We start from the raw sequence: 24,140 nt of genomic DNA on the forward strand, positions 1-24,140 counted from the left end.
GTGAAAGGCCAATTACCCCCATTCTCTTCATTTCTGGGCTAGCATTAGCCCTGAGAGAGATACTTGATAATATCCAACCGAGGATTCCTACTGATGGACAAAGAGGCTTGTAATGGTGTTCATTAGTGTATGTACGTGAAAAGTGAATCCAGGAATGTGGAACTCCATCAGTATTCTTTGGTGGATGCCATATAAACTAACATTTTAACAGTAAAATAGTAATCAAGAGTCTTCTTATTATGAGGGCAGAATAAAAAACTCATAAAGGCAGGGGGGATTTCATTTCCCTTAATAGGAATAGATTTTACCAGTGAAAATTCAGATTTAAAAGCTGAAAACAAAACAAAATCCTTTGTGCTCTCCCTACCTTTCTTCCTCTCTCCCCACTTCTCCTCCCCCCCCCTCCTGAGTTTGGAAACTAAAAAGTGCATCATTTCAAAGAGGTATTCTGGAGAGCCCGCCTAGCATGAATTGGTTGGGAATAAAGCATGTGTGTTTTCGGTGTCTCTCTGAAAACACATCTAAGAACTCATAAGAGCCACATTATTGTGGTGAGAAGGAATTTTTTGACCTTTCAAAAAATTTTGTTTTGTTTTTCTTAAGAAGACCACGATAAGGAAGTGAGCCAAATTTCTTGGCAATGGGAAGATTGTCTTATTGCCACAGGTTTGCATTCCCTGAAGTGTAGAGAGCTCTGAGCAAGCCAACTTATCATCGACTTGTCCTGCATGTAGGTTCCTCACTTTCACACTTACAAACTTGTCCAGATTTCCACCCACCCTTAGGTTTTGTGGAACAGATGGCAATGGTAGCCATGGAGATATATCCATGTTAACCTCTTAGCTTCAAGGGGCTCCATGGCCCAAGTCCAAGAATACCAGGAACAGGGCTTTGAAATCCAAAGATGCAGAGAACTGGATGAGAAATATGAGTGTCACCCTAGAAGGAAGAACAAGCAATGTGGGACACAAAAAGCAAACTCCTGTGTGCTCACTACAGTGTGCTTACCTCTAAAACGGAGTTGGGGGGTTGGTACTTATGTCTTAATATGAATTCGTGCATGGGTGGGGTCCCTCGGGGTGGCCTGTGGGAATCTGGCCCTAGCTCCCACCCCCAGCCTTGCAGCCTCACAGTCTCACCTGGCACCCCGCCTTGGCCTGGTGCCACCTGCTCACCTGCTCCACCATCCTGCCATGGTCCCACTCTCGTCGGGGCTCACTAGGGCTGGCAGTGCCTCCACTGCCACCTGCTGCCAGCACTGAGTCGTCAATGCCCACCATGTTCCGTGCTGCCCCCTTGTGGCCAGCACACGTCATAGCCAGTGGTCAAACTCCTGGTCGGACAATTTGCATATTAGGCTTTTATTATATAGGATTCCTTTCCTTGACATTTGCTTATATTTTTCTCAAAATATTCTCTTTCCTTCTTTACCTTACGGCCAGATTTTATGAACACTCCTTGTCAATTATATTTGCAACATGTTCTTCTTTTGCCTATCACTTAAATGAGAAATTCTCAGTTGGGATTGATTTTGCTCTCCAGGGGACACTTGGCAATATCTGGAGGCAGTTTTGATTGTCACACCTGAGGGTGAGTGGGTGTTTCTGGCATCTAGTAAGTAGAAGCTAAGGATGCTCTAAACATCCTACAATGCACAGGTAGCTCCCACAACAAAGAATTATCTATTCTACAACATCAGTAGTGTGGAAGTTGAGAAACTCTGGCTTAACTATTGCTGTTCCACAGTGTTTACTCTGAGATCCTTTATTCTTAACTCATACACTCTCTTAGGGTCCTCTCATCTACTGCCATGAAAAAAAAAAAAGTTATATCTATACTGTTGGCTCCCAAATCTCTATCTTCAGCTAAATTTATCTTCTGAACACGAAACTCATATCTACTATCCTATTTGGCATCTTCAGTTTTATAGCCTACAGATAGCCTTTGGTTTTATTTATTCCAGCAAGGAAAAAAGGGTTCATAATTGAAAAATTAATCTGTAATATATAGTGACCTATTTTTAATAAAGGGGAATTACAATTAACTTTTATTTTCAAAGAACAAAACACAACTTAGTGACACTCTATGCGATAATAAGACACAGTTTTAGATGTCACAAAAGCTGTTGAAGTGAAACCCCTGAGTCTTTTCAGTCAGAGAGATTTTACCTAGTGAGTGAAAGAGAAGTTGGTCTTTGCATTAAATAAGACCTTGTTCTCTTTCATTGTGGACTCCCAAGTGCTCAACCAGCCACCTGTTGTTGTCTATCACTTCCAGAGCCTCCATTATAATGCTTTAAAACTAGACTAGTCCTAGTTCTGTAAGGCTACACATAAGTTCAAATTCAATATTTTTTTGAGTTCCAGGACCATATCTTACATACCTTTTAATTGCTTGGAGTGCTGAAACATTACTGCTTCTCATGAGATATGTGATGGATATTGAAGGGGGCCCAAGCAAACTTCTCTTTTTCTTTTACATCTAGGTCCCTCTCTCAGCCATTTCCTCCTCTAGTGTTAAGACCCACATGGTGAGCTCATGTGTCCCTCATATAGCCTCACATATAGACTAACTCTGAATCAGCCAATTATTTGCATTTAGGAAACTCACCAGTGAGCACCTGTCATTTGAGCACAGCAGTGGGTGAGTCCCTGTAGGAACTCCCTGGTGGGTCAGTAAGGGAAAGCTGGAGGCAGGAAGGAGAAAGGGTGGAAACTGGTCCATCATGGGATCGTCATGTGGGGAGTTTGGAACTTTGCCTGAGAGCTTATGCTTACAGGATGCTTTCCTAAAATACTGTTATCTCCCAGGGAAACCAGCTGTCTACACATTCTGAGTCCTTTATTCACATTGTGGTAAGATATCTGAGAGGAAGGAATGGTGCCCTGAGAGATGGTGGCTCTAAAGCAAGAACATATTCCCAAGCTTCCCAAACTTTCTCTTTCTTGAAAAGAACAGTCTTTGTCCTCCAACTTGGAGCAGCTTTCTAAAGAGCTGCCCATCTGTCTATGTCTTAAAAGCAAGTCTCCATGTGTGCTATGTGCAGCCAGGCATAAAAGCACAGAGGAAGGGCGAATGACAGATTAATACAGGGGAGGGATATAAGTAGATATCGAGTAAAACCTGGGGGTTTTCCACCTGGCCAATTTCAGAATGGAGGGCCAGAGGCCAGTGGGTCCCAAGATTAACAAAGAATAGCCTTTACTAGCTACATATCTTCCAGCTTCTGCAGAGTTGTTGACTCCTGGGTGGTGATACCCCTTTAGAGTCTGCAATTTAGTTGCCATGACATGGGCACCCAAGGGGTGTTCCCAGGAGTCACATTTTCTTGCAAGTTTTTGTGATCCACAACACCCATTTTGCAGAATGTTAGGAGAAGAAATCTATAGCCATGACAAAGGGTAAATATGACCGGCCTGAATTGGGACTGACTCTGTGACCCTGCTACTATGGACACAGCTGATGCATGGCTGCCCATGCCATTTGAATTTGGACTGCAGCTGTTGTCTCCTCATACCAGGATACTGGATTATCTTCCCCATCTATGCAGAAGAGCTCTCTCTCTTCTTTCTCTTGTGCCTATTCTATTGTTTCATTGATTCATTCACTAATGCTACAGATATTAAGTGGCCAGGGTAGCTTAAGCACCATGCTAGGCACTGGAGATGAAATGGTGATAGCCCTAAGCTTCTTGTTTCAATTTAAAGTCTGTCCAATATTAGGTGAATGCAGTTATGGAATGCTGTGAGGGGGATGAACACAGGGAGGTCCAGCCATGCCAGGGAAGGGCACCTGCTGGATGTTTCAGATTCTGTCCCAGAGTCAGTGATATGTATGCCTATCCCTGTAAGGTGAGAAGAAGGTGATGAGGACTGAGAGAGGGGAGGGATAAGTGTCTATGTATCAGTGGTGAGAGAGGATACTATGGATGGAGTGCAGAGTAATCAGGAGGTAAGGGTGGGGTGAAGCCTGAAAGTGGGGTGTGGGCATGAAAGTAAGACAGGACAGTTTACTAGTTCACTAGGGGCTCTGTAAACCATATTAAAGGCTTAATTCTACTTTGCAACATAAAGGTTCAAATGAAGAAAATCAGTCAAAGAGCATTTATAAATCTGAGTTGGGAGGATGTCCTAAAAAAGTAAAGGAGAACTTTCACCTCAAAGTGTAATTTAATTCAGAATAGAAGAAAAAATATATGAACTTCACAGGGTAAAAAATAAAAGTGAATATCATTAAGCACTGCAGAGTCTAATGTAGACCAAAGGAGCTGTGGGAAGAACAGGAGAGTGAGCATCTCATACGAAAGAAGACAGGGTGTGATGTGGGTATAATGTGGATGCAACATGGGCCTCAGAGGTAGCCAAAAGGGCTGGGCAGTCAGCTCCAAGAGGCAGGATGGTTTCTTTGATGAGAGTCTTTATCTGCAGTAAAAGGTTGTGAACATTACCACAGACTCTCTGGGTTCCTCTAAGCATTCAACAGCGTCATCAGCAGTGTGCAATACCTACACTCACAACTCTAAACACAGAATAAAATAATGGCTATTGTCTTGACTCACAAATGGGACAAACACAAATAAAAACACTTGTGAAGAAAATAGTCTTTCTCGAGTCCATCTACTGCTCTGATCATTAGAAGGCTACATAATTATACACGTTATCTCCCATTCAATAGATTGTGTTTTATTATTTTGTCTTGAGATTTTACAGTTTGTGGAAACAAGACCTCTGTGCGTGCTATGGGGACACAGTTGAGAGCACTGCCTACCATGACTTAATGTCCCTAAATAAAATACAATGGTAGAAATTTATTTGAGGCTTAATTAGGGGTAGAAAAAAGTAATTTCCCATACAAAAAAAGAACTGTGTACATTCCATCTCTCTCTTTTACTTGGGCTGTCAGGAAAGGTATTGCTAAATTTGAATCTCAATAATAGTAGACCAGCAGGTCTCTGGTTGGTGTATTTGTGTTTCAGTCCTCTCCTGGGTCTTGATTTCCTTAAATATCTTCTCATGTTAGTGTATGTGCTTTTGATTGTAAGGTGTCTCAAAGCTGGGCTGGATGGGAGAGAAGAATTAAAGAACTGATGGGTGAAAAAAAGGAATTCTAGGGAAGGAAATAGGATAAAACACAAGGATTAAAGAGAAGGCTGGTTTGAGTTGAAAGGAGGGAGTCTGAAGATACTGTGGAAACTGAGAGAGAGATGGGATTAGAGAAGGAGTATAGGCAGGGGACAGAGGCAACAGGGAGCCACAGAAGGTTTTGGAGCAGGGAGTAGCAACATGAAACTTGCTTTAGGAAGTTGGTCAAATCGCAATGTTGAGTCTGTACCAAAATAGGGGAAAACTAGGGAGGTGGTGCTGGGGAAGATTAAAGAATAGACAGTTATGAGAAGAATTTGAAGGAGAAAGTGAACCACATTCAGATATGAGAAGTAAAGGAATGAGTTAGTGATTATAAAAGGTGTCTAAGGCTGTTATTATTGCCAATGAGTTAAATTAGAGAGTTTTTTAAATATATATATATATATATATATATATATATATATATATATTGATTTCAAAAAGAAAGGGAAAGGGAGAGAGAGATAGAAACATCAATGATGAGAGAGAATGATTGATCGGCTGCCTCCTGCACACCCCCTACTGGGGATCGGGCTTGCAACCCAGACACGTGCCCTTGAGCGGAATCAAACCCAGGACCCTTCAGTCCCTAGGCCGATGCTCTATCCACTGAGCCAAATCAACTAGGGCGAGAGAGGGATTTTGATGCTTTGCAGAGGGAGGGAGAGAGAGGAGGAGAGCAGGAAGAAGCAGATATACTAATACTCATGATTGTAGAGTCCTAAGATCCCAGATCTTTCTTTTGTCTTATACTTACCTGAATAGAATCTAAATGGCCACTTCTTCACCAGGCTGGATGCCATCAAAGCCAACTAGCTTCATAGTAGAAGAATGCTGCTTTGAGATGTTGGCCAAACTACATATTAACCCTAGGGACAACAGTATAGAAAGTAAATCATCACTTAGAAACCCATCTTAGAAAATTCAGGAAGTTATCCTTTAACCACCTGTTCAATCCACACACAAGTTCATAAATAAGGGCATGCTTTTCTTCCTTGGCCCAATGGAGCACTTATTTCTCTTTCCAGGTCAGTAAAGACTATTTGTATATCTTTCAATATTTTATTATAAAAAATGTTAAACATGAAGCAGGGTTTAAAGAATTTTACAGGGAACACCTATATTACCCACCAATTAGGTTCTACTATTACTAGTTCACAGTATTTGCTCTAGCACATATGTATGCATCCATCCATCCATCATTTTGTTTTGGTGCATTTCAGAGTAAACTGCAAACATTACTACTCCTCTGCAGTAAATAAAACTATTGGTTTTTAACTTCTGTTTTTGAATATTTGGCAGGCTGGGCTGTCAGCTACTTATGTAGACTATGGAGGTCAAAGAGAAGCCTGTGGCTCTTTCTGTGGTTGGTTTATCTTCCCAATCCCTCCTCCCAGGCATTTGAACATTGACTCTTTAATTATAGTGGTGCCCAGTCTATGCACTTGAGTTCCTAGAAAGTGGAAAAGGGAATTTTTACAAATCCAATTATCTTCTAAACTCTAGCATTTGAGACAAAAAAAAAAAAAAAAAAAAAAAAAAAAAAAAAAAAAAGATCCCTGCAGGTAGGGTAGGAGAGAGAGAGAGAGAGAAGCAATTTAGCTTATATCTACATTTCAGGGTTGGTAGGAGAGAGAGAGAGAGAGAGAAGCAATTTAGCTTATATCTACATTTCAGGGTTGCCATATGTCAGATTGAAAGCAAAATTGCACCTTTAACAACACAGGAACTATGGAGAATATAGGTGGTTGGAGGCAGAAACTACAGTAAGAGAAGGTGCTAAGGAGCGAGGTAAAAGTTTTTAGCTGGCAAATGGACGGTATTATCAAAACCAGAGATTGTGTTACAAGGATTTTCAAAACAACTATTACTGCATGTAGTTTTCAGGCTTAAGGAACATGATCCAGAGTATAATGACAAGCCTGGTAAAATAGCATTCTATTAAGGTTGGTTTTGCCTCCGTTTTCATGTCTGTTGTACTTACGTTTAAGTTTTAATTGATGTTTTGACCATGTGTTTGGCCCTGAGGAGATTGTGAAGGCTTTCATTTTTAAAATAAATTAAAAAGTGACATATTTAATATACACTAAACAAAAATATCCTTCTTAACATACCCAGAAATGATATCTTGTTGGTGCAATAAAACATGATTTAAAACTTTCTACCCATGAGCACCATAAACCGAAGATATTATCCTAGAGACTTGGGGAAAGGATACCAATTTGGGAAGAGGCGATGGAAGAAATTAATTCTCAGATCCAAGTGTTGCTTGAACAGAGGAAGGAAGAAGACAGGTGCAAACATGAAGTGGGCAAAATGTAAGTTCATTAGAAACAGCAATGAATGAGAAAGTCTCTCAATGACCAGTCCAAGAAGGTAGAAGCTGTTTTGTTTATCTTAGTCAACTCAATCCAACAGCTAGTTCAATAAGAAAATGAAATAGAGGAAAGAGACAGAGATCATATTTTAAATGTTATCTGATTTTTAAATTTCCCACTGGAGAAAATTAAGTGCTCTTGTTCCCACAAGAATCTTAGAGATAAGAATGTGACCATCCTAGCCTATTGGTTCCGTACTTGGAGCCTGTAAGCTGTTGGCTCCATGGGTTATCTCAGTGATTAAGCCTGGCCTCTTGCACAAGAGCCAGGCAAATGCATCCTATTGTTAGTTTAGCTTCATATACAGGGAAGCTGTTTATAGCAGCTACTTATCTACTGGTATGAGTTGAGTCAAAGTAAGTGCTCATTATTTTCCACGTTTCCACTCATGTAACCTTGTAAGAATTTTCTATGGGCTGGTAAATTTTAGTACTTATCTACAAAGCTATTTTGCAACCAGGGACTCTAAATGGCAATTATTATACTAATGCTTAAATCAATATTTCATGCTTATAGTTCTGTCTCTAATATATCCAAATGGAAGCAGGCATTACACCAAGGACAGGAGAAAAGACATACTTTAGTAAAAAAGGATGGGAAAAGAACAACACTGTCCTTTGAACCGATGCTTTTAAAATGAGATATTTAAAGAAAAATCTACCAAAATGATGGCTTACTTGACAAGGAAAGATAGCTTCCTCCATCCTCTCTGTTTACACATACTATTGTTTCAGCCCATGGTGTTTTGTTTACTTTGGAAAGAAATATTTTACCCCCTCTGAGATAATTAATTTTTGTCAGCTTCACTGTTTATAAGGGAAACTGAGAAACTGTTAATTGAAATACAAAATGAGTCACTGTTTTCAGCAAATTTTTGGCAGCATTCTAATTTGTGTCAATCCCAGCCTAATTATTAGATTCATTTTTGGAAGTAGAAAGCATATTTGATTTTTCTCTTACTGAATTGTTTCTTCCACTTTAAAAAAAAATATGTTGCCTGACAAAGGTTATGTAATTTATATCAACATGAGGTGACATACCAGTACATTTGAAATACCACAAGGTTTAGTGCGTCATGCTTGGCTCTTCACAGTAGCTAAATATTTAGAAAGCTCACAGAATGTGGTCTTCCTCCTCCCCTCATTTCTACCCCCTCATTTCTACTCCCAGCCCAGACAAAAACTGTGGTTCTTTTAAAGACCTTTTAGTAGGTATTAAGCCACAGTATATGGCCCATCACTAACGACATCACTGAAGTAAACTTCCCAGAGTCATCAGGGAGAATTCACTTGGAAATTCAATTGAATGTCACTTGCAAAGGGCAGGCCCCTAGAAGAGGTGACCAGTCATGCATCCCTGATTTATCTGTTGTGAAAGCATTAATCACTGTGAACTCATTTTCTCCTAATGCAGACACACTGCATTGTTTCACAGGAATTCTGTTCCAAATGATCATGAATGTAGAGAGCGGAAGCTGCTGCCAGTGGACAGTGCTAATAAAATCTGTCAGATCAATGGCCGGTATAATGGGACCGTTAATGGTTGCTAGCAGGAGTTGGATCTTTCCTGGCTGTGGCAGAATGAAGGCAGGTGGAGAGGCAGTGGCTTTGCTGGAAGGACTGCCCCATCTCTCACCTCCTGAGGTGGCCTCTGGGGAAAAAAGCGGCATGTCCCTCACAGCATATCCAGGGCTCTGAGGCTGGGAGCATAGGCGCCAGCTGGGGGCTGAGGAGAGAGTCATGGGGTGACTGTGGGGACGACTCTGCTACCACAGCCTCCTCCTACGGGTCAGGGTGCATCCGGGCACCGGGTGCTGTGGGCATCCCAGAACTTTGCCTCTCCTGCTCCACATTGGGTCAGCAATGAGAGAAGAACGGTATCACAGTAAGGGCAAGCACAGCTAATGCTCACTACAAGTCTCCTGGGCCAAGGGGCCAGCCCTTTACATGCACTTATCTCAGTCCTCAGAGCAACGCCCCTAACACATGTGCATTAGTTATTACCCATTTCACAACCGAGGAAGCGGAAGTTCAGAAACTAGTCCAGGGCCAGATTAAAAAGTCGTGCCTTTAAATATCATGTTCCTTTACTGGAGGGAGAGACACAGAAGCTGTAGCCTAAAATCAGACCAAAACAGGAGGCAAGGTGAGACAGTGCACCTGGCAGTCTTTCCATTTGCATATCCAACCAGTTAAGAGGTTCAGGACCAGCTTTGGAAAGATTATATAAAAGCTATGGTTTGTACTAAAGGCTGTTTCTCTAGGTTTTGCTACTAAAATGTAGGCACCCAGGGCCTTAAAGAGGCCTAACTGCTTGTTGCCACCCAACAGCAGTCTTGACTCGGGGCCCCCAGGAGGCCCTCTCTGCTCAGTAACACCCTATGCTTAAGACTTGTTCCTTCTCATCCCAACACTTGTCTTGTTTCCCATCATCTAAAGGTCTTTTTAAAAATTTATTATTATGTTTTTAACACTGTCTAAGCCTACATAATGTCTCTTGTCTCATAGAGGAGAGAGCACTGGAATAGGTTAGACTTCGTTGCTATTGCAAGCTCAAATTGTGTCATCTAAAGATCTTGATCTGAGTGTACCTTAGGTCAGGTAAGGCAAGAGGAAGCTACTGCCTCCTGGGGCTGCCTCTGAGCACAGGCATAATGGGACGGACAGCAAAGGCCTTCCAGAGCATAGCTGGGCATGGGAGCATGGTCATGCGGGCACTGTGGCATTCCTAAACCCCAGGGACTACTGTAACCAAGGTGTTGACATAGTTGCCTCGGGACTCAGGAATGGGAATGGGATGGAGTTTGCAAGAAAAGGCTATGGATGCTAGAGGGATGAAAGAGGAATGGCAGAAATGTAAAAATTGTAAAATGCTAACACTATTAGATATTCCCAATAAGCACAGCATATGGCAGAAGGGCAAATTTAATTCCCAGGTCAGTCCCCACAACCAAGTTGGGAGCAGGCCTCTGTAGTCTTTCCACCTGAAAATACCACTATTACTAAATGCTTATTTCCTTGATTGTATTATTTTAAAAACATGTTAAGGGTTTGAAAGATGTGAGAGAAGACAGATGGTTATGAAGAGAGGTTTAAGCAGGGAAGGAGTGGGGAGGACATAGAGGGTTTTGGAGGGAGTCTCTCACACACCCCACAACACCTACCCCATCAACAGGAAGGCTACATGGTGCCAAATGCAATGGGGATGCAGAGATGGGCTAAGATGTGTTCTCTGGCCCCCAAGATCTTACAAATACATATCACAAGTGCTAGACTGCATGGCACAGGATATAAATGCAGTTAGATTGGGTGAGAGCAATTAGCAAAAGGAAAATTCAGAGACAGCATCATGGAAAATTGCATTGGCTGTGAGAACATAGATGAATGTGAATACAGGGAGAGAAGACACATTTCACACAGTTGAGGAATGAATGGAAGTGTGAAGGTGGGAGCAAGCACGCTGGGTAAAAAGAAGAATGAAGGAAACAGCCTTTTTTCAGTGGAGGATTAAGTGTGTGTGTGCATGCATGCACGTGTGTGTATTAGTAGAGGGAAACAGCAGGCAATAAGCAGGACAAGATTGGGCAACAGCACATTAAAAAGAACCTTGGTAGCCAGACAAAGGAGTTTGGATCAGTATGATAAGCAAGAGAGAGCCACTGGAGGTCCTTGGGCATCTAAGGCACATGATCTCAGTCCAGTTTTGGAAAGTTTCCTCTGGTAGTTGTGGAAAAAGTAGACTGGAGGGGGAAGAGAGAATTAGAAACACTAGGAAGCCAAGGCACTGACATGACTGCCATCTTTTTTCCTGCAGCACACGTTCATACTCCCCTTTTCGCTGGTTGAAGTCATCCTCAGGCCACACTGCTATCCATTGAAGAAGAAAGGACTCACCTTGTTGGCTGCTGCGAGTCTTGCTTACATTAGCAGGTAAGAATTGCAGAGAGAAAACCAACTTAAGCTTGTCATTCAAACCTCTGAGGAATATTCCAGAAGCATACTGTTCTGTAAGACTGCCTTTATATTGAGCTAATGGGGATTTAGCCATCTTTAAGTTTTCAAGTAAAAAAATTTTGATTGTTTTTGATACTTTTAAACACATCACAACAAAAGAATACACAGCTGGCATAACACACACACACATACAACATGCAGCAAGTCACGAGCTCCTCTCTCCTTCTCATGAAGAATTAATCATTGCAAAGCTACTACACATGTTACTTTCCCCAAGAAAATGTTGACCTTTGGTTCCACTTGCAATTAAATGTTTGAATAGCTGAATGATCCAAGGCATCTAAATATGTTCCTTCTAAAAAGGCATGTGACAGTTGAGCAAGCTAGGTGTGTTCCATTCCTGTTGCCTGCAACATTATGGGTTTATTTGCATCAACATCTGGCACTAGAGCTCCTAGAGGGCATTTGGGCAATTGCCCAGGGGCTTGCAGAACAGCCTCGCTGGAGTCATGCAAGCTCATTTAAGCAGCTGGCCTAGATTTTATCTTTCAACCACCTGGCAACACTAATTCTCAGAAATACTGCCCAGTGATCTGTAATCAAGGGAAAGTGCTTGGTCTTCCACCCAGTGAGTGGAAACCCCTTTCCATTTTAGAGCCTTCTCATCCACTCCATGCTTTTGCTTTACTGAAAAAGGCATGCCAAGCATAATGCCTGCATATCAAAAGCTAATCATGACATTCCTTCTCTAGTCAAGACTCACATATACTATTCATATCTGACAAGCTGGGTCATCCCCCAATCCCTATGTAGGGGAAAGTTTAATGGAACACCGTGCTCTGTCAGAAACAGAAGCTGGAAAGAGAACACATTCCACAGGGGCTTGGGCCCTCAGTGCCTGCTCCATGGGTTTCACGAGCCTTTGTCTTAGAGCCTTTGTCTTAGAGCAAGTGCCAGAACTCAGATGATGGTTCCTTCCTTGCCTTTCTTTCCCTTTTGTGAAGCCTGCTCCTCCCACCCTTGCACCCTCTTCCCCTGAGTGCCCAAAGTCTTCCTTGCTTCTCCTGTCTTAAAGAAAGTACTTGCTCAGTCAATCTACCCCAAGATTCCAGTGATCTACACTGTCCTCCAGCCTGGGGCCTTTGCATTTTAACAAAGGTCATTTTAGAGAATAATGCTTAAGTTGGGGACCTACTGGTAGTTGATGTTGGGAGCCTTGTGCTGGGAAGGATTCTCAGGCCCTACAAAAAGAAAACTGTGTTAGCACTCATTGATATCAGCCAATAGCATGAGAATGAAGAGTAACAGGATATATGCCATGTATTTGCCAAATCTGCCTTAACTCAAAGAAATAAACCCCTAGAGACAGAATACTTGGAACCCGGGATGGGGTAAGAGTATATATCCATAATGATATGTCTGTTGTATGTGCTGAGAAGAAGGAGGGCAGTTGCTGGTTGATTATATACATGCATTTCTATACTCTGCTTTCTTTGGTTTGGTTTGGTTTGGTTTGGTGGACTTTAATCTTATTTACTCTTTCTTGCCAAGTATAACTTCTGGAGTTCATATATAAGGTAGTACTTTTGATCTATTAACTTTTTCTACCTAAGAAAATGGAAGTTGATCACTGATCCTCAAATCTGATCCATGTTATTTTCCTCCTCAGAAACCAAGAACGCACAAGAGCACCATGGCCACTAGCATTTGGGGGGAAATTGCAGTGGCCGTAAAAGATGAGAAACAGTAGTCAAGAGGGCTTGGCTTGTTGGTGCCTGGCATGTGTTCCGACAATGCAGGGAACTGGGCAGTTGGGGAGAAGAGGTGCAACAAGATGGGGGTCAGGTGTGAGTACATCATAGGTCCATTCAGTTACTCACTGTGCTGAGTTACCAAGGACACAGGAATGTACAAGATACCATGCTGCCTCTCAGGGCTTTCTGGGAGAGAAGAAAGTACACACACAGTGGGAAGACAGGATGATGAGACTGTAATAGGGGCAAGCACAGGGCATTGTGGGATGCTGAGGACTGTCTTCTTAAGAAAAGAATGTGTAAGCTGAGGCCCAAAGAATGAGTAGGAATAAGTCAAAAGAGGCATAGGAAAGACCTTCAGGCAGAGGGATCAGCATCTGTGAAGGGCTGAAGGAGCTGAGGGTGTGGCTGAATTGCAGAACAGGGTAAAGCTAGATCATGAATTCACATCAATGAGTTTGGATTTTAAAACCAAAGGGATTTTCTGTGGAAAACTTTTTAAGCAGAGGAATGAAATGATGTGGCTTATGTAAGAAAGATGATTAAAAAGTTGATTTTGGCTGGAGTGTGAAAATTAACGAGAAAAGCACGAGGAGACCAGTTGGTAGCATTTGTGAGACTTAGAGGTAGCCAGTTGATGACAATATCAATCAATTTCAAATATAATTAGAGAAGGTGGACTGGATAAGGAGACTTAGAGACCACCTAGCATTGGAGACCTGAAGCCTCAGTGGGTTCAATGACATGCCCAAGGTCATAGGGGCAGGGGAATTCAAAGCTGGGACTTAAATGCAGGTCTATTTCAAAATCCAGTTTTCTTTCCACTCTATTCACATGGCCAGGTATTTGTTCAGCTCACTGTATGTGCAAAACATATTCTGCTAAGTGCTGCAAAAAAGCTTAACATGGGTATGCAAAAAAGCTTAACATGGTCCCTACTGTCTAAAAGCTTTCATGATGTAGTGTTCAGCACTGTGCTTGTGATGGAAAAGTGATGCAATGGAGCAAGTGGGAGGAAGCACCAGCAGAAATGTGACTGGGTGCACCCAGTGATTTGGGTTTTGGACCTTCTTATTAATGAAGCAGTAAATCAGCATTTAGTCCATCAGGCCCATTTATTCCTAGACTAAATCAAATGCACCTGTATGTGGCCATGTTATGCTGCACCACTGACTGAAGCTTCCCTATTTCTGTTCATTCCTTTGTTAAGAGAGCTCAGACTCTGCTGCCTGCTGTCTCCACCCTTACGCAATGCTCAGAGGCCCATGAACCTTCAAAGCCACAGGTGGCCATCAACAAGCTCCACAAACTGTGGATATCCATGGAGATGTTTTGGGGAAGTGGCTGTGGGTCAGCTGTTAGGCGTGCCTGTTTGGATGGTCAAATAGGGAAACAGTATAGCAGAAATGAGGTCAGGAATATGGGCCCGGGCCAGACAGAGCGTGAGAAACAAACACGAGTCAGAAAAATGGCAATAATTCTGAGCCAGGGAAGCATTTCACTGCAGAAATCACATCACAATGACCTAAAAATAATTGCCGAGACTGTGGGGACTGCCTTACATGTGGAACTTGCTTTTTGTTATTTTTCAGATTGCAAAATTGAGGCTGGCCCTTAAGTGGGAAAATAAAGCTTTGCAAAGTAGTAATAACTGCAAATCTTTCATTTCCTTTGCAAAGCATTAGTCACCTATAAATGTGGTAGCTCACTCACTCCTCCCTTCTCTCTCACCTCAGAATACCTCACCTAGCTCTCTCTGAGGCCGTGGCGAGGAACAGGAAAATAGAAATGTTCCTACTGCTGGCTCTTATTCATTCTCTTTTTGAAAAAATATTTCCCCTAACACAAGGCTGGTCTTGCTGGGAAAAGCAACGTTATATAAGGCTAACCCAGCCTGTAGGGGATTTGTAGTTAATAAGGGGAGATGAGCTGTGTACTCAAATTATAAGATACACAATGGGAAGTGATAAAATGTCAGAACAAATACAAGGAGCCAGAGAAACCTGGAAGAGGAAATGGTTGTGTCTTGCTGGCCAGTGTGGAAAAGGTACGCATTGGGTCTGGGCCTTGAAGGACTCGCTGGACTGGAGCTTCAAAAAATGGGAGAAAATAGACAACACAGCATAGTCCCAAGGCCAAAGGAGAACAGGTCACAGAACAATGGTCAGCAATTTGCTCTTACTGGAAGAAACTGATAGGAAATCACACTGGAACTGCCCTCTTAAGGGGCTTGTGGATAGCAGGCTAAAAGCGGAGACATAGTTTAGACAATGTGAGATTTAATTGTCACTGTTTATTTCTATGGCATGGAGGTGGGAGTGAGAAGTATTAGTGACATGGCCAGAGAACTATGCTTTCAAAAGGTATCTTGACAAGAGTGGTTAAAATGGTTTGGAATGGTGAGACATGGGAAGCAAAATAGAATAAAACAATATACAAATAAAAGTTATCTTGAATATTCTTTCCATCTAGTTTAATCACATTGTTTTATTCTTTATCCAGGGTTTTTTTCATAGTCCCAATGTCATTCCAGGTCCAAGTGCTCAGAGCACCTACCTCTATGGAGTTCTGACAATTCAATGAGTGTTCACACATGCCTGTGTGGTGCATAGTCCTGAAAACTGCTCTCCTACACAGACTGTAGAGCCACAACACCTAGTGTTCTGGGCCCAACATCACCTGGCTCTGCTTTAGGGTTAGTACTCCACCCCCATTGCTAACAATGCCACACTACCATTGCCCCTATGATGGTAGAAATAGAACAGTGCTGCTGGCCACTGCCACAGCCCCAGCTAACCTGGAGGATATCACCACCTTGATATTGGTAGACCAGAAATCTGCTTATGTCATAAGTATTTCTGTTAGTGTGCAAGGTATTGCATGCCCAGTGCGACTGTTGCACAGATATGCAGCCATAAGTCAGCCTTGGGGAAGATATTTGCAAAGTCACTTCTCAATAACAGTTTATATGAGATGAGAGAGATGATTCCTTTCTTCTCTACTGTGCTTACTGAGGTGAAGACCACAGCTAAGCTGCCAGGGCACCTGGCAGTTTTAATAGTCCTCTAAGTTAATGCATCCATTTACACATACACACTTCTACATACAGACATCATATCCCCAGAATCCCTTAAAAACTGCCAGAGGGCTGGGCTAAGCTGAGTTCCAGGGTCACCTCGCCATATCTAGCATTGACCATACCCTTCTACTCCCACTAGTGCATTGTGTGAATTCTCTCCCAGAGCCAGTTACCCTTTCCTGAAATATGACCTCCTGGGGCCATCTAGATACTGCATAGTTTTATAACCTCAAATTTTCATGTGGATCAGAATCCCAGTCCCATTTTTCCAAAGGGCTCCTTAGTTCTCTTGTAAATTAATACATGAAAATAAATATAAAAATGCCAAACAGCTTCCCTTGTTATCAACATTTGGGGCCCAGGCTAGCCAGCATGAATATTGAAGAGTGGTGGGAGTGAAGGGCTAGGAGAGGAAATGGCTATCTATGCTTCTCACTCTTCCTGTCCAAAATCAGTTCCTACTCACCCAAAATGCCTATTACAGAAATTAGAACTAAAAACAACCTGAAGAGGGATACAACTGTGCAATCAGGAATGAGGGACATACCTGAGATTCATTGTTGAAATATCAGAAGGTTCTATGGATTGATTGGCATGTAGCAGGCAAATGCAAAGGAAAATATCAAGGATAATTCTCAGAATTTTCAGCCAGCAGCCTGGAAAGATAGTGATTCCATTAATAGATGTAGAGAAGTTAGGAAAGAAATAGTTTTGGGTATAAGTAAAAAACTCAGTTTAAAATCCCATATCTAAGTCTCATTTCAAAAGATTCTGATTAAATTGGGTTCCGGATATGTCCTGGGCATCAGAATCTTGAAGCCCCCAAGGCAATTTAATCATCAGTCAAGGCTGAGAACCACCTACTCAGAGAAACTTCCATTTGGTTAATCAAACCTGGCTGCAGAGATTCAAAGAGTTTAACCCTCCTGGTGAGATGAGATTGCTGGAGTAGTGAGAGGAGTGGGGAAAGGGAGGAGGAGGAGGGAAGAGAGGGAGAGAGAGAGGAGGAAAGGGGAGAAACATGGGAAGAGAATGCTGGGGAAATGTCCTCATCTAAGGGACAGGAGGTGTAAGGGAGCAGCAAAGTAGCAAAGAATAATCATATGGTAGAAAATCAGGAATGTACAAGAACCTCATGGTCCCTGAAGGGAAGAGGAAGCTTCAAGCCAGAAGGGAATGTTCCAGGGAGGGATTGCTAACAGTTTTAAATGCCATAAAGAGGTTGCCATCCCAACTCTCACTATTGCCAGCACTTTCTTTTCTTTTCTTTTTTAATATATTTTTATTGATTTCAGAGAGGAAGGCAGAAGGCGAGAGAGAGAGAGAGGAACATCAATGATGACAATGAATCATTAATCGGCTGCTCGATCCTACTGGGGATCGAGCCCACAACCCAGGCATGTGCTCTTGACCAGAATCGAACCCGGGACCCTTTAGTCCATAGGCTGACGCTCTATCCACTGAGCCAAACCAGCTAGGGCAGTTGCCAGCACTTTCAACATCCAAGTAAACTGACACTTGAGCATCACAATTTATTTTCATTCTATCTATTATCTATCATCTATCTATCTATCTATCTATCTATCTATCTATCTATCTATCTATATATCTATTTATCTACTTACTTTTACTTCACCTAAAATTTATTGAATGTTACATAAATCATGACAGGAATTTATTTTTTGAGACAATGGTAGAAATTCACAACTTAATGTTAAAAATCAGATTGAATTTTTGTAGCTATTAAAGCTAGAGGTTGTTTTTAATATGTCATTATTTATATTTGGCTAGGAGCATTTTGTATGGGATAAATAGAAAGTCTGCGAAGGTCGGTAAATTGAGGTGTGACAAGGGGGTGGGTTTCATGGGCTGCAACAGACTAAAGCTCCACGCTAAGGAATCACCAGGTCACCCATTCTCAGGGACATTCTCATTGTGGGAATTCTTCCGCTAATTTTTTTGAATTCACTTGCAAATGTAAATGCTGGCTGTGCTTGCCTCTGGCCTTAGATGCAGACATCACCCTCTCACATGTTTATGTATGAAGTCAGCATGAAATGTGAGACAAGAGGGTCTTTATTCTATTTATTCTGCTGGGCTAGAAGGATATGACATGAGGGTTAACACTTTAAGAATTAAGATACTTAAAGCCCACAAAATTCTTAGCTATCTACTAATCTCTAACCCATAGACTTCCACTATTTCCCTATTGATAAGACACAGAAAATATGCACTTCATGATAATCATTTGATGCTACAAGATGAAGGATGGGAAGACTATAAGATTAATTTTGGCTACCAATGTGTGCTGCCCACACTGGCTCACATAGAATCGCATGGCAGACAGTTCCAGAAGAACATAGATTATTGATACCTCAACTGAGGATCAGAGCCATTGGCCTCTTCAAAGTATTAATATAATAAAGTAAATGTCAGATTTACTAATTTGGAAGGCTCCTGGGTACATTTCTCAGTTTCAAAGCTCTTGTTGTGGAGTTCTTGTTGGGTTGGGCGGCTGATAGCTGTCTAGAGCAACCACAGTGGACAGCAGTGGAAAGGGAACTAGAGGTGCTAATAGGGCCATCCAAACAGCCATTCATTTAAAAACATAAAGAACTGGCTGTGTTCCGGCATGTAGGAAGCTGATGTGTGTAACAGACATGACCCCTGTCTCACTAGTTTCCAGGCTAGTGAGAAAGAGTCAAATAAGCAACATGGCTAAGTTCATGGTAGAGGAAGCATGTGGCATAAAAACTTAATAGAAGGGAGTTAAAGGATATTCAGGAAATCTTTTCTAGAGAAATTGAATTTTAAGCTGAGCCTTAAAGCATGAGTATGATTCAGCCAGACCCAGAGCAAGAAGAAGTATGTCCCAGGAGGTGAAAATGTCAGAAGTGTTCCAAGCAGAGACAGCAGCACGTGTGAAGGTCTAGAAGCTGCAGACCTTGGTTAGTTCAAGAAACAGAGAGGACCCAGCCGGCATGGGTGGCTCAGTAGTTGAGTGTCGACCTATGATCCAGGAGAACACCATTCGATTCCTGGTCAGGGCACATGCCTGGGTTACAGATTCGATCCCCAGTGTGGAGTGTGCAGGAGGCAGAGCATCTCTTATCATCAGTGTTTTTATCCATCTTTCCTTCTCTCTTTCTCTCTGAAATCAATTTAAAAAATAGAAATAATAATAATAACAATAATAATCCTATCTAATAAAAGGGTAATATGCAAATTAACCATCACTCTATCACAAAGATGGCAGCACCCAGTCCTCTCAGCCCCACCAGAGTCCCCCAATCCCGGGGGGTGACAGCTGAGAGTGGGGAAGGGGGTGAAACACTTGTGTCGTCGCCCCAGCAAGAAGGCAAGCATTCCGCACCCAGCTGCGGATGGGCCTCTGGGCCACAGAGAGCTTCTGGGCAGTGGGTGTGGAGCAGCCAGGCCCTGCAGAGAGCTACTGGCGCACAGATTCATGAGCAGGGCTACTAGTAATAATAATAATAATAATAATAATAATAATAATAATAATAAAGAAACAGAAAGAGATTCAATATGGATGGACTGCAGATCTAAGGGTGGATGGATAGGCAGGGCAAGGCCAGGTAGGCTGGGTGAAGGAGCTTGGATATTTTCCTAAAGCAACAGGGATCCACTGGAATCAGGGGAGTGCCATCAACACATCTCTTTTAGAAAGAGTATTAGATTACTGGTGGCCTAGGGTGTGGAAAGTGAATTAAAGGGAGCAAGAAAGCCCAGTGAATAGACAATTACAGAAACCCAGGTGGGATGAAGGAGCCTAGACTGAGATCATGAAATGAGTGCACTGGAGAAACATTTAGATATGATTTGATGGGATCTCACTTGGGGCTCAGGAAAAGCTGACACTGACTGAGACAGAGAACAATGGCATTCAGTTTTGGACTTGCTAAGCCAGTTCTTCCACCCTCCCTCCCTTCCTTCCTTCCTTTCCTTCCTTCTTTCCTCGCTCCCTCCTTCTATCCTTTCTTCCCTCTTTCCGTCTTTACTTCTCTCCCTCCCTCCTTTCCTTCCTTCCTTCCTTCCCTTCCTTCCTCTCCTCTTCTCTTTTATGCACCTCCTCCCCCTCCTTCTCTTCCTTTTCTCTCCCAGCTTCTCTCCTTCTCCATTTCTCTCTCCTTCTTTCTCCTTTGAACATATATTCAGGCAAGCCATAAAGAAGCAATACCAACTGAGTGACATTTCCTCACTCAGGCCTCTCTGCTGACTGCCCTTCATTAAATAACTGCATTCTTGCCTGATATTCTATTTGTGTTCTCATTACTTTTCTCACTGTCACTTAATACACCTATAACTTTCTTTGCACTTTTTCTGTGAAAGTACAGACTTCCTTATCTTACTTCAGAAACTTTCCTTCCAGAACCTTATGCTGAAGGAAACAAAAATGAAGTAAATAAACAGAAACTTTCCAGGCCTGTAGAGCACTGTCCTTATTTGTAGACTATCTTATATAAATGTGCATGGGAACTAGCAAGCCCTAATTTCAAGTATATAAAGTAAACAAAGTGAACTAATTCTAATGTTTAGAATATATTCAGGTGTCCTCATTGAGCCCAGACTCCTAACCCTAGCTCCTTGGGGCTGTCTACTTCTTGTCCCTTACACCTTCCAACAGTAGAATCCTGTGAATGTGCATCCCATTGACACGTGGTTTTAGAAGGATATTCACAGCACTCCTTTCATCCAGGAATCGAACCATGACCTCCTGGTTCATAGGTTGATGCTCAGCCACTGAGCCACACCTCCAGGCCTGATGCCTCCTTTAAAAATTTTTTTTTTATTGTGGTAAAATACACATAACATAAAATTTTTCATTTTTATGTGTATAGTTTGGTGGCATCAAGTATGTTCTCATTGTTGTGCAGCCATCATCACCATCCATCTCCAGAACTTTTTGCTTCCCAAACTGAAAATTCTGTCCCCATTAAACAGTAACTCTCCATTTCCCCCTCCCCACCCAGCCACTGGCAACCACCATTCTGCTTTATGTCTCTATGAATTCGATGACTCTAGGTACCTCATAAGTGGAATCATACAATATTTATGACTGGCTTATTTCACTTAATATCCTCAAGTTTCATTCATGTTGTAGGATGTGTCAGAATCTCCTTCTTTCTCAAGGCCAAATAATATTCCATTGTGTGTAAATATACCACATTTTATTTATCTGTCCATAGTTGGACTCCTGGGTTTCTTCTATGTTCTAGCTATTGTGAATAATACTGCTAGGAGCATAAGTGTACAAGTATCAATTTGAGTCCTTGCTTTCAATTCTTTTGGGTACATATCCAGAAGTGGAATTGCTGGATCATACAGTAATTCTATGTTTAATTTTTTTTGAGTAGCTGTCATATTGTTTTCCACAGTAGTTATACCATGTTACATACATATTAATAGTGCACAAGGGTTCTAGCTTCTCCACATCCTCTACAACACTTAATATTTTCTGCTGTTTTGATAGTAGCCATTCTAATGGGTGTGAAATGATATCTCATTGCAGTTTTGATTTGCATTTCCCAAATGATTAATAATGTTATAGGGAAATGCAAATCTTTTCATGTGATTGTTATCCATTTACATATCTTTTTTGGAGAAATGTCTATTCAAATCCTGTGTCCATTTTTAATTAGGTTGTTTGTTGAGTTGTAAGAGTTTTTTATATATTCTGGATATTAATTTCTTATCAGATATATGATTTGCCAACATTTTCCCCATTCCATAGCTTCCATTTTCACTCTGTTGTACCCTTTGATGCACAGAGATGGCTCCTGAAATTTAATGCCTCACCCTAGTCCTTGTCTCATTCACACGCATTTGACAAACTTCAAGTTTTGAAACAAGATAACACTTGGGTTTCTGAAAGTTTAATTAAGCACAGAATTTCATTCTTCCACCTTCCAATAACTTGAAGTATCCAAACTTGAATATTGTTTATGAAGCATAACCTAGCCTATCCTAGGTTACAAGAGATGAACTGCCTCAAAAGAAAGGTTTCTGAGAAGACTCCCACTGTGCTATCCCCAGAGGAGATAAGCTTTTAAACTGTTATTAAATTACTACAATATGCCAGGCAATGTTCTATTTTACATGTTAACTCCCTTAATCCTTACAATGGCTTTATAAGGTTCATGATATTTGCACCCCCATTTTATACATGAGGGCAGGGGCAGAGGTTGAATAAATTGTTGAAGGCAATGTGACGAATAGGTGGCAGAACTAGGATTTGAATCATGGAAGCCTGGTTCCACATTCTGTACTCTAAACCAGTTATAAACTGTAGCTGATACATCATATTCCCCATATTTAATTTTATGAGACTGACGCACTGCCTACTGCACTAAGAGGGCAACCTCCCCATATTTAATTTTAAAAGTTATTTCAGACTTTGGCATCTTCCAGTGCAGTTGATTTCCAGATAACTGCATTTTTAGGCTTCACTTAAGACATTGTAACTCCTCTCCAGCATTTTTTTCCTTCTCTTGGCTTACAGAAATGATTTATATTCTATCCTCACATGAGCAAGATCTGAACCTCCTGTAATTCCATCCATTCCTACTTAAAACTCTATCCATGGCTATATCCAGGAGGTAAAATCAGGGCTGATAATGAAACTCCAGGCATATTGTGTGTTTTTTTTTTTAAATAAATCTTTATTCAGATTATTACAATTATTTCTCCTTTTTCCCCCCATAGCTCCCCTCCACCCATTTCCCACCCCACCTTCTGCCCTTATCTCCCCCCCACTCTCCTCATCCATAGGTGTATGATTTTTGTCCATTCTCTTCATGAACCCCCCATATCCCTTTCCCCCTGAGAATTATCAGTCCACTCCCTTTCTATGCCCCTGATTCTATTATATTCACCAGATTATTCTGTTCCTCAGGTTTTTAATTCACTTGATTTTTAGGTTCGCTTGTTGATAGATATGTATTTGTTGTTCATAATTTTTCTCTTTACTTTTTTCTTCTTCCTCTTCTTTAAGAATACCTTTCAGCATTTCATATAATACTGGTTTGGTTGTGATGAACTCCTTCAGCTTTTTCTTATCTGTGAAGCTCTTTATCTGCCCTTCAATTCTGAATGATAGCTTTGCTGGGTAGAGTAATCTTGGTTGTAGGTTCTTGCTATTCATCACATTGAAAATTTCTTGCCACTCCCGTCTGGCCTGCATAGTTTCTGTTGAGAAGTCAGCTGACAGTCGTATGGGTGCTCCCTTGTAGGTAATTAACTGTTTTTCTCTTGCTGCTTTTAATATTCTCTCTTTGTCTTTTGCTCTTGGCATTTTAATTATGATGTGTCTTGGTGTGGTCCTCTTTGGATTCCTTTTGTTTGGGGTTCTGTGGGCTTCCTGGACTTGTAAGTCTATTTCTTTCACCAGGTGGGGGAAGTTTTCGGTCATTATTTCTTCAAATAGGTTTTCAGTATCTTGCTCTCTCTCTTCTTCTGGCACCCCCATAATTCTGATGTTGGTACGCTTGAAGTTGTCCCAGAGTCTTCTTACATTATCTTCAACTTTTTGGATTTTTTTTTTTGCTTTTTGCTTTTTCGGTTGAGTGTTTTTTGCTTCTTTGTATTTCAATTCTTTGACTTGATTCTTGTGTTCCTCTTGTCTCTTTTTGGGTCTCTGTATAATATTTTTTATTTCAGTCAGTGTATGTTTACTTTCTAGTTGGTCCTTTTTCATATCTTCAAGGGTCTCGTTATATTTATCGGCCTTTTCTAGGATATTCTTAAAAAGTCTTATACCCGTGGTTTTGAATTCTATATCCAGTCGTTTGTTTTCCTCCATTTCTTTCGTTTGTGATCTGATTCTTTGACCCCGC

General features: G+C 41.5%; 1 protein-coding gene across 1 annotated transcript in view; it reads left to right on the forward strand.

The window, feature by feature from the left end:
- Positions 1 to 24,140, forward strand: part of ADTRP (androgen dependent TFPI regulating protein) — a 69,508-nt gene that overhangs the window by 36,317 nt on the left and 9,051 nt on the right. Inside the window, exon 4 of the mRNA XM_080655133.1 lies at positions 11,315 to 11,430. Within this exon, the coding sequence (XP_080511259.1) occupies positions 11,315 to 11,430 (116 nt within the window). The remainder of the gene's footprint in view (positions 1 to 11,314; positions 11,431 to 24,140) is intronic.

This window comes from Plecotus auritus (assembly GCF_963455305.1).
Source record: "Plecotus auritus genome assembly, chromosome: 2".
NCBI lineage: Eukaryota > Metazoa > Chordata > Mammalia > Chiroptera > Vespertilionidae > Plecotus > Plecotus auritus.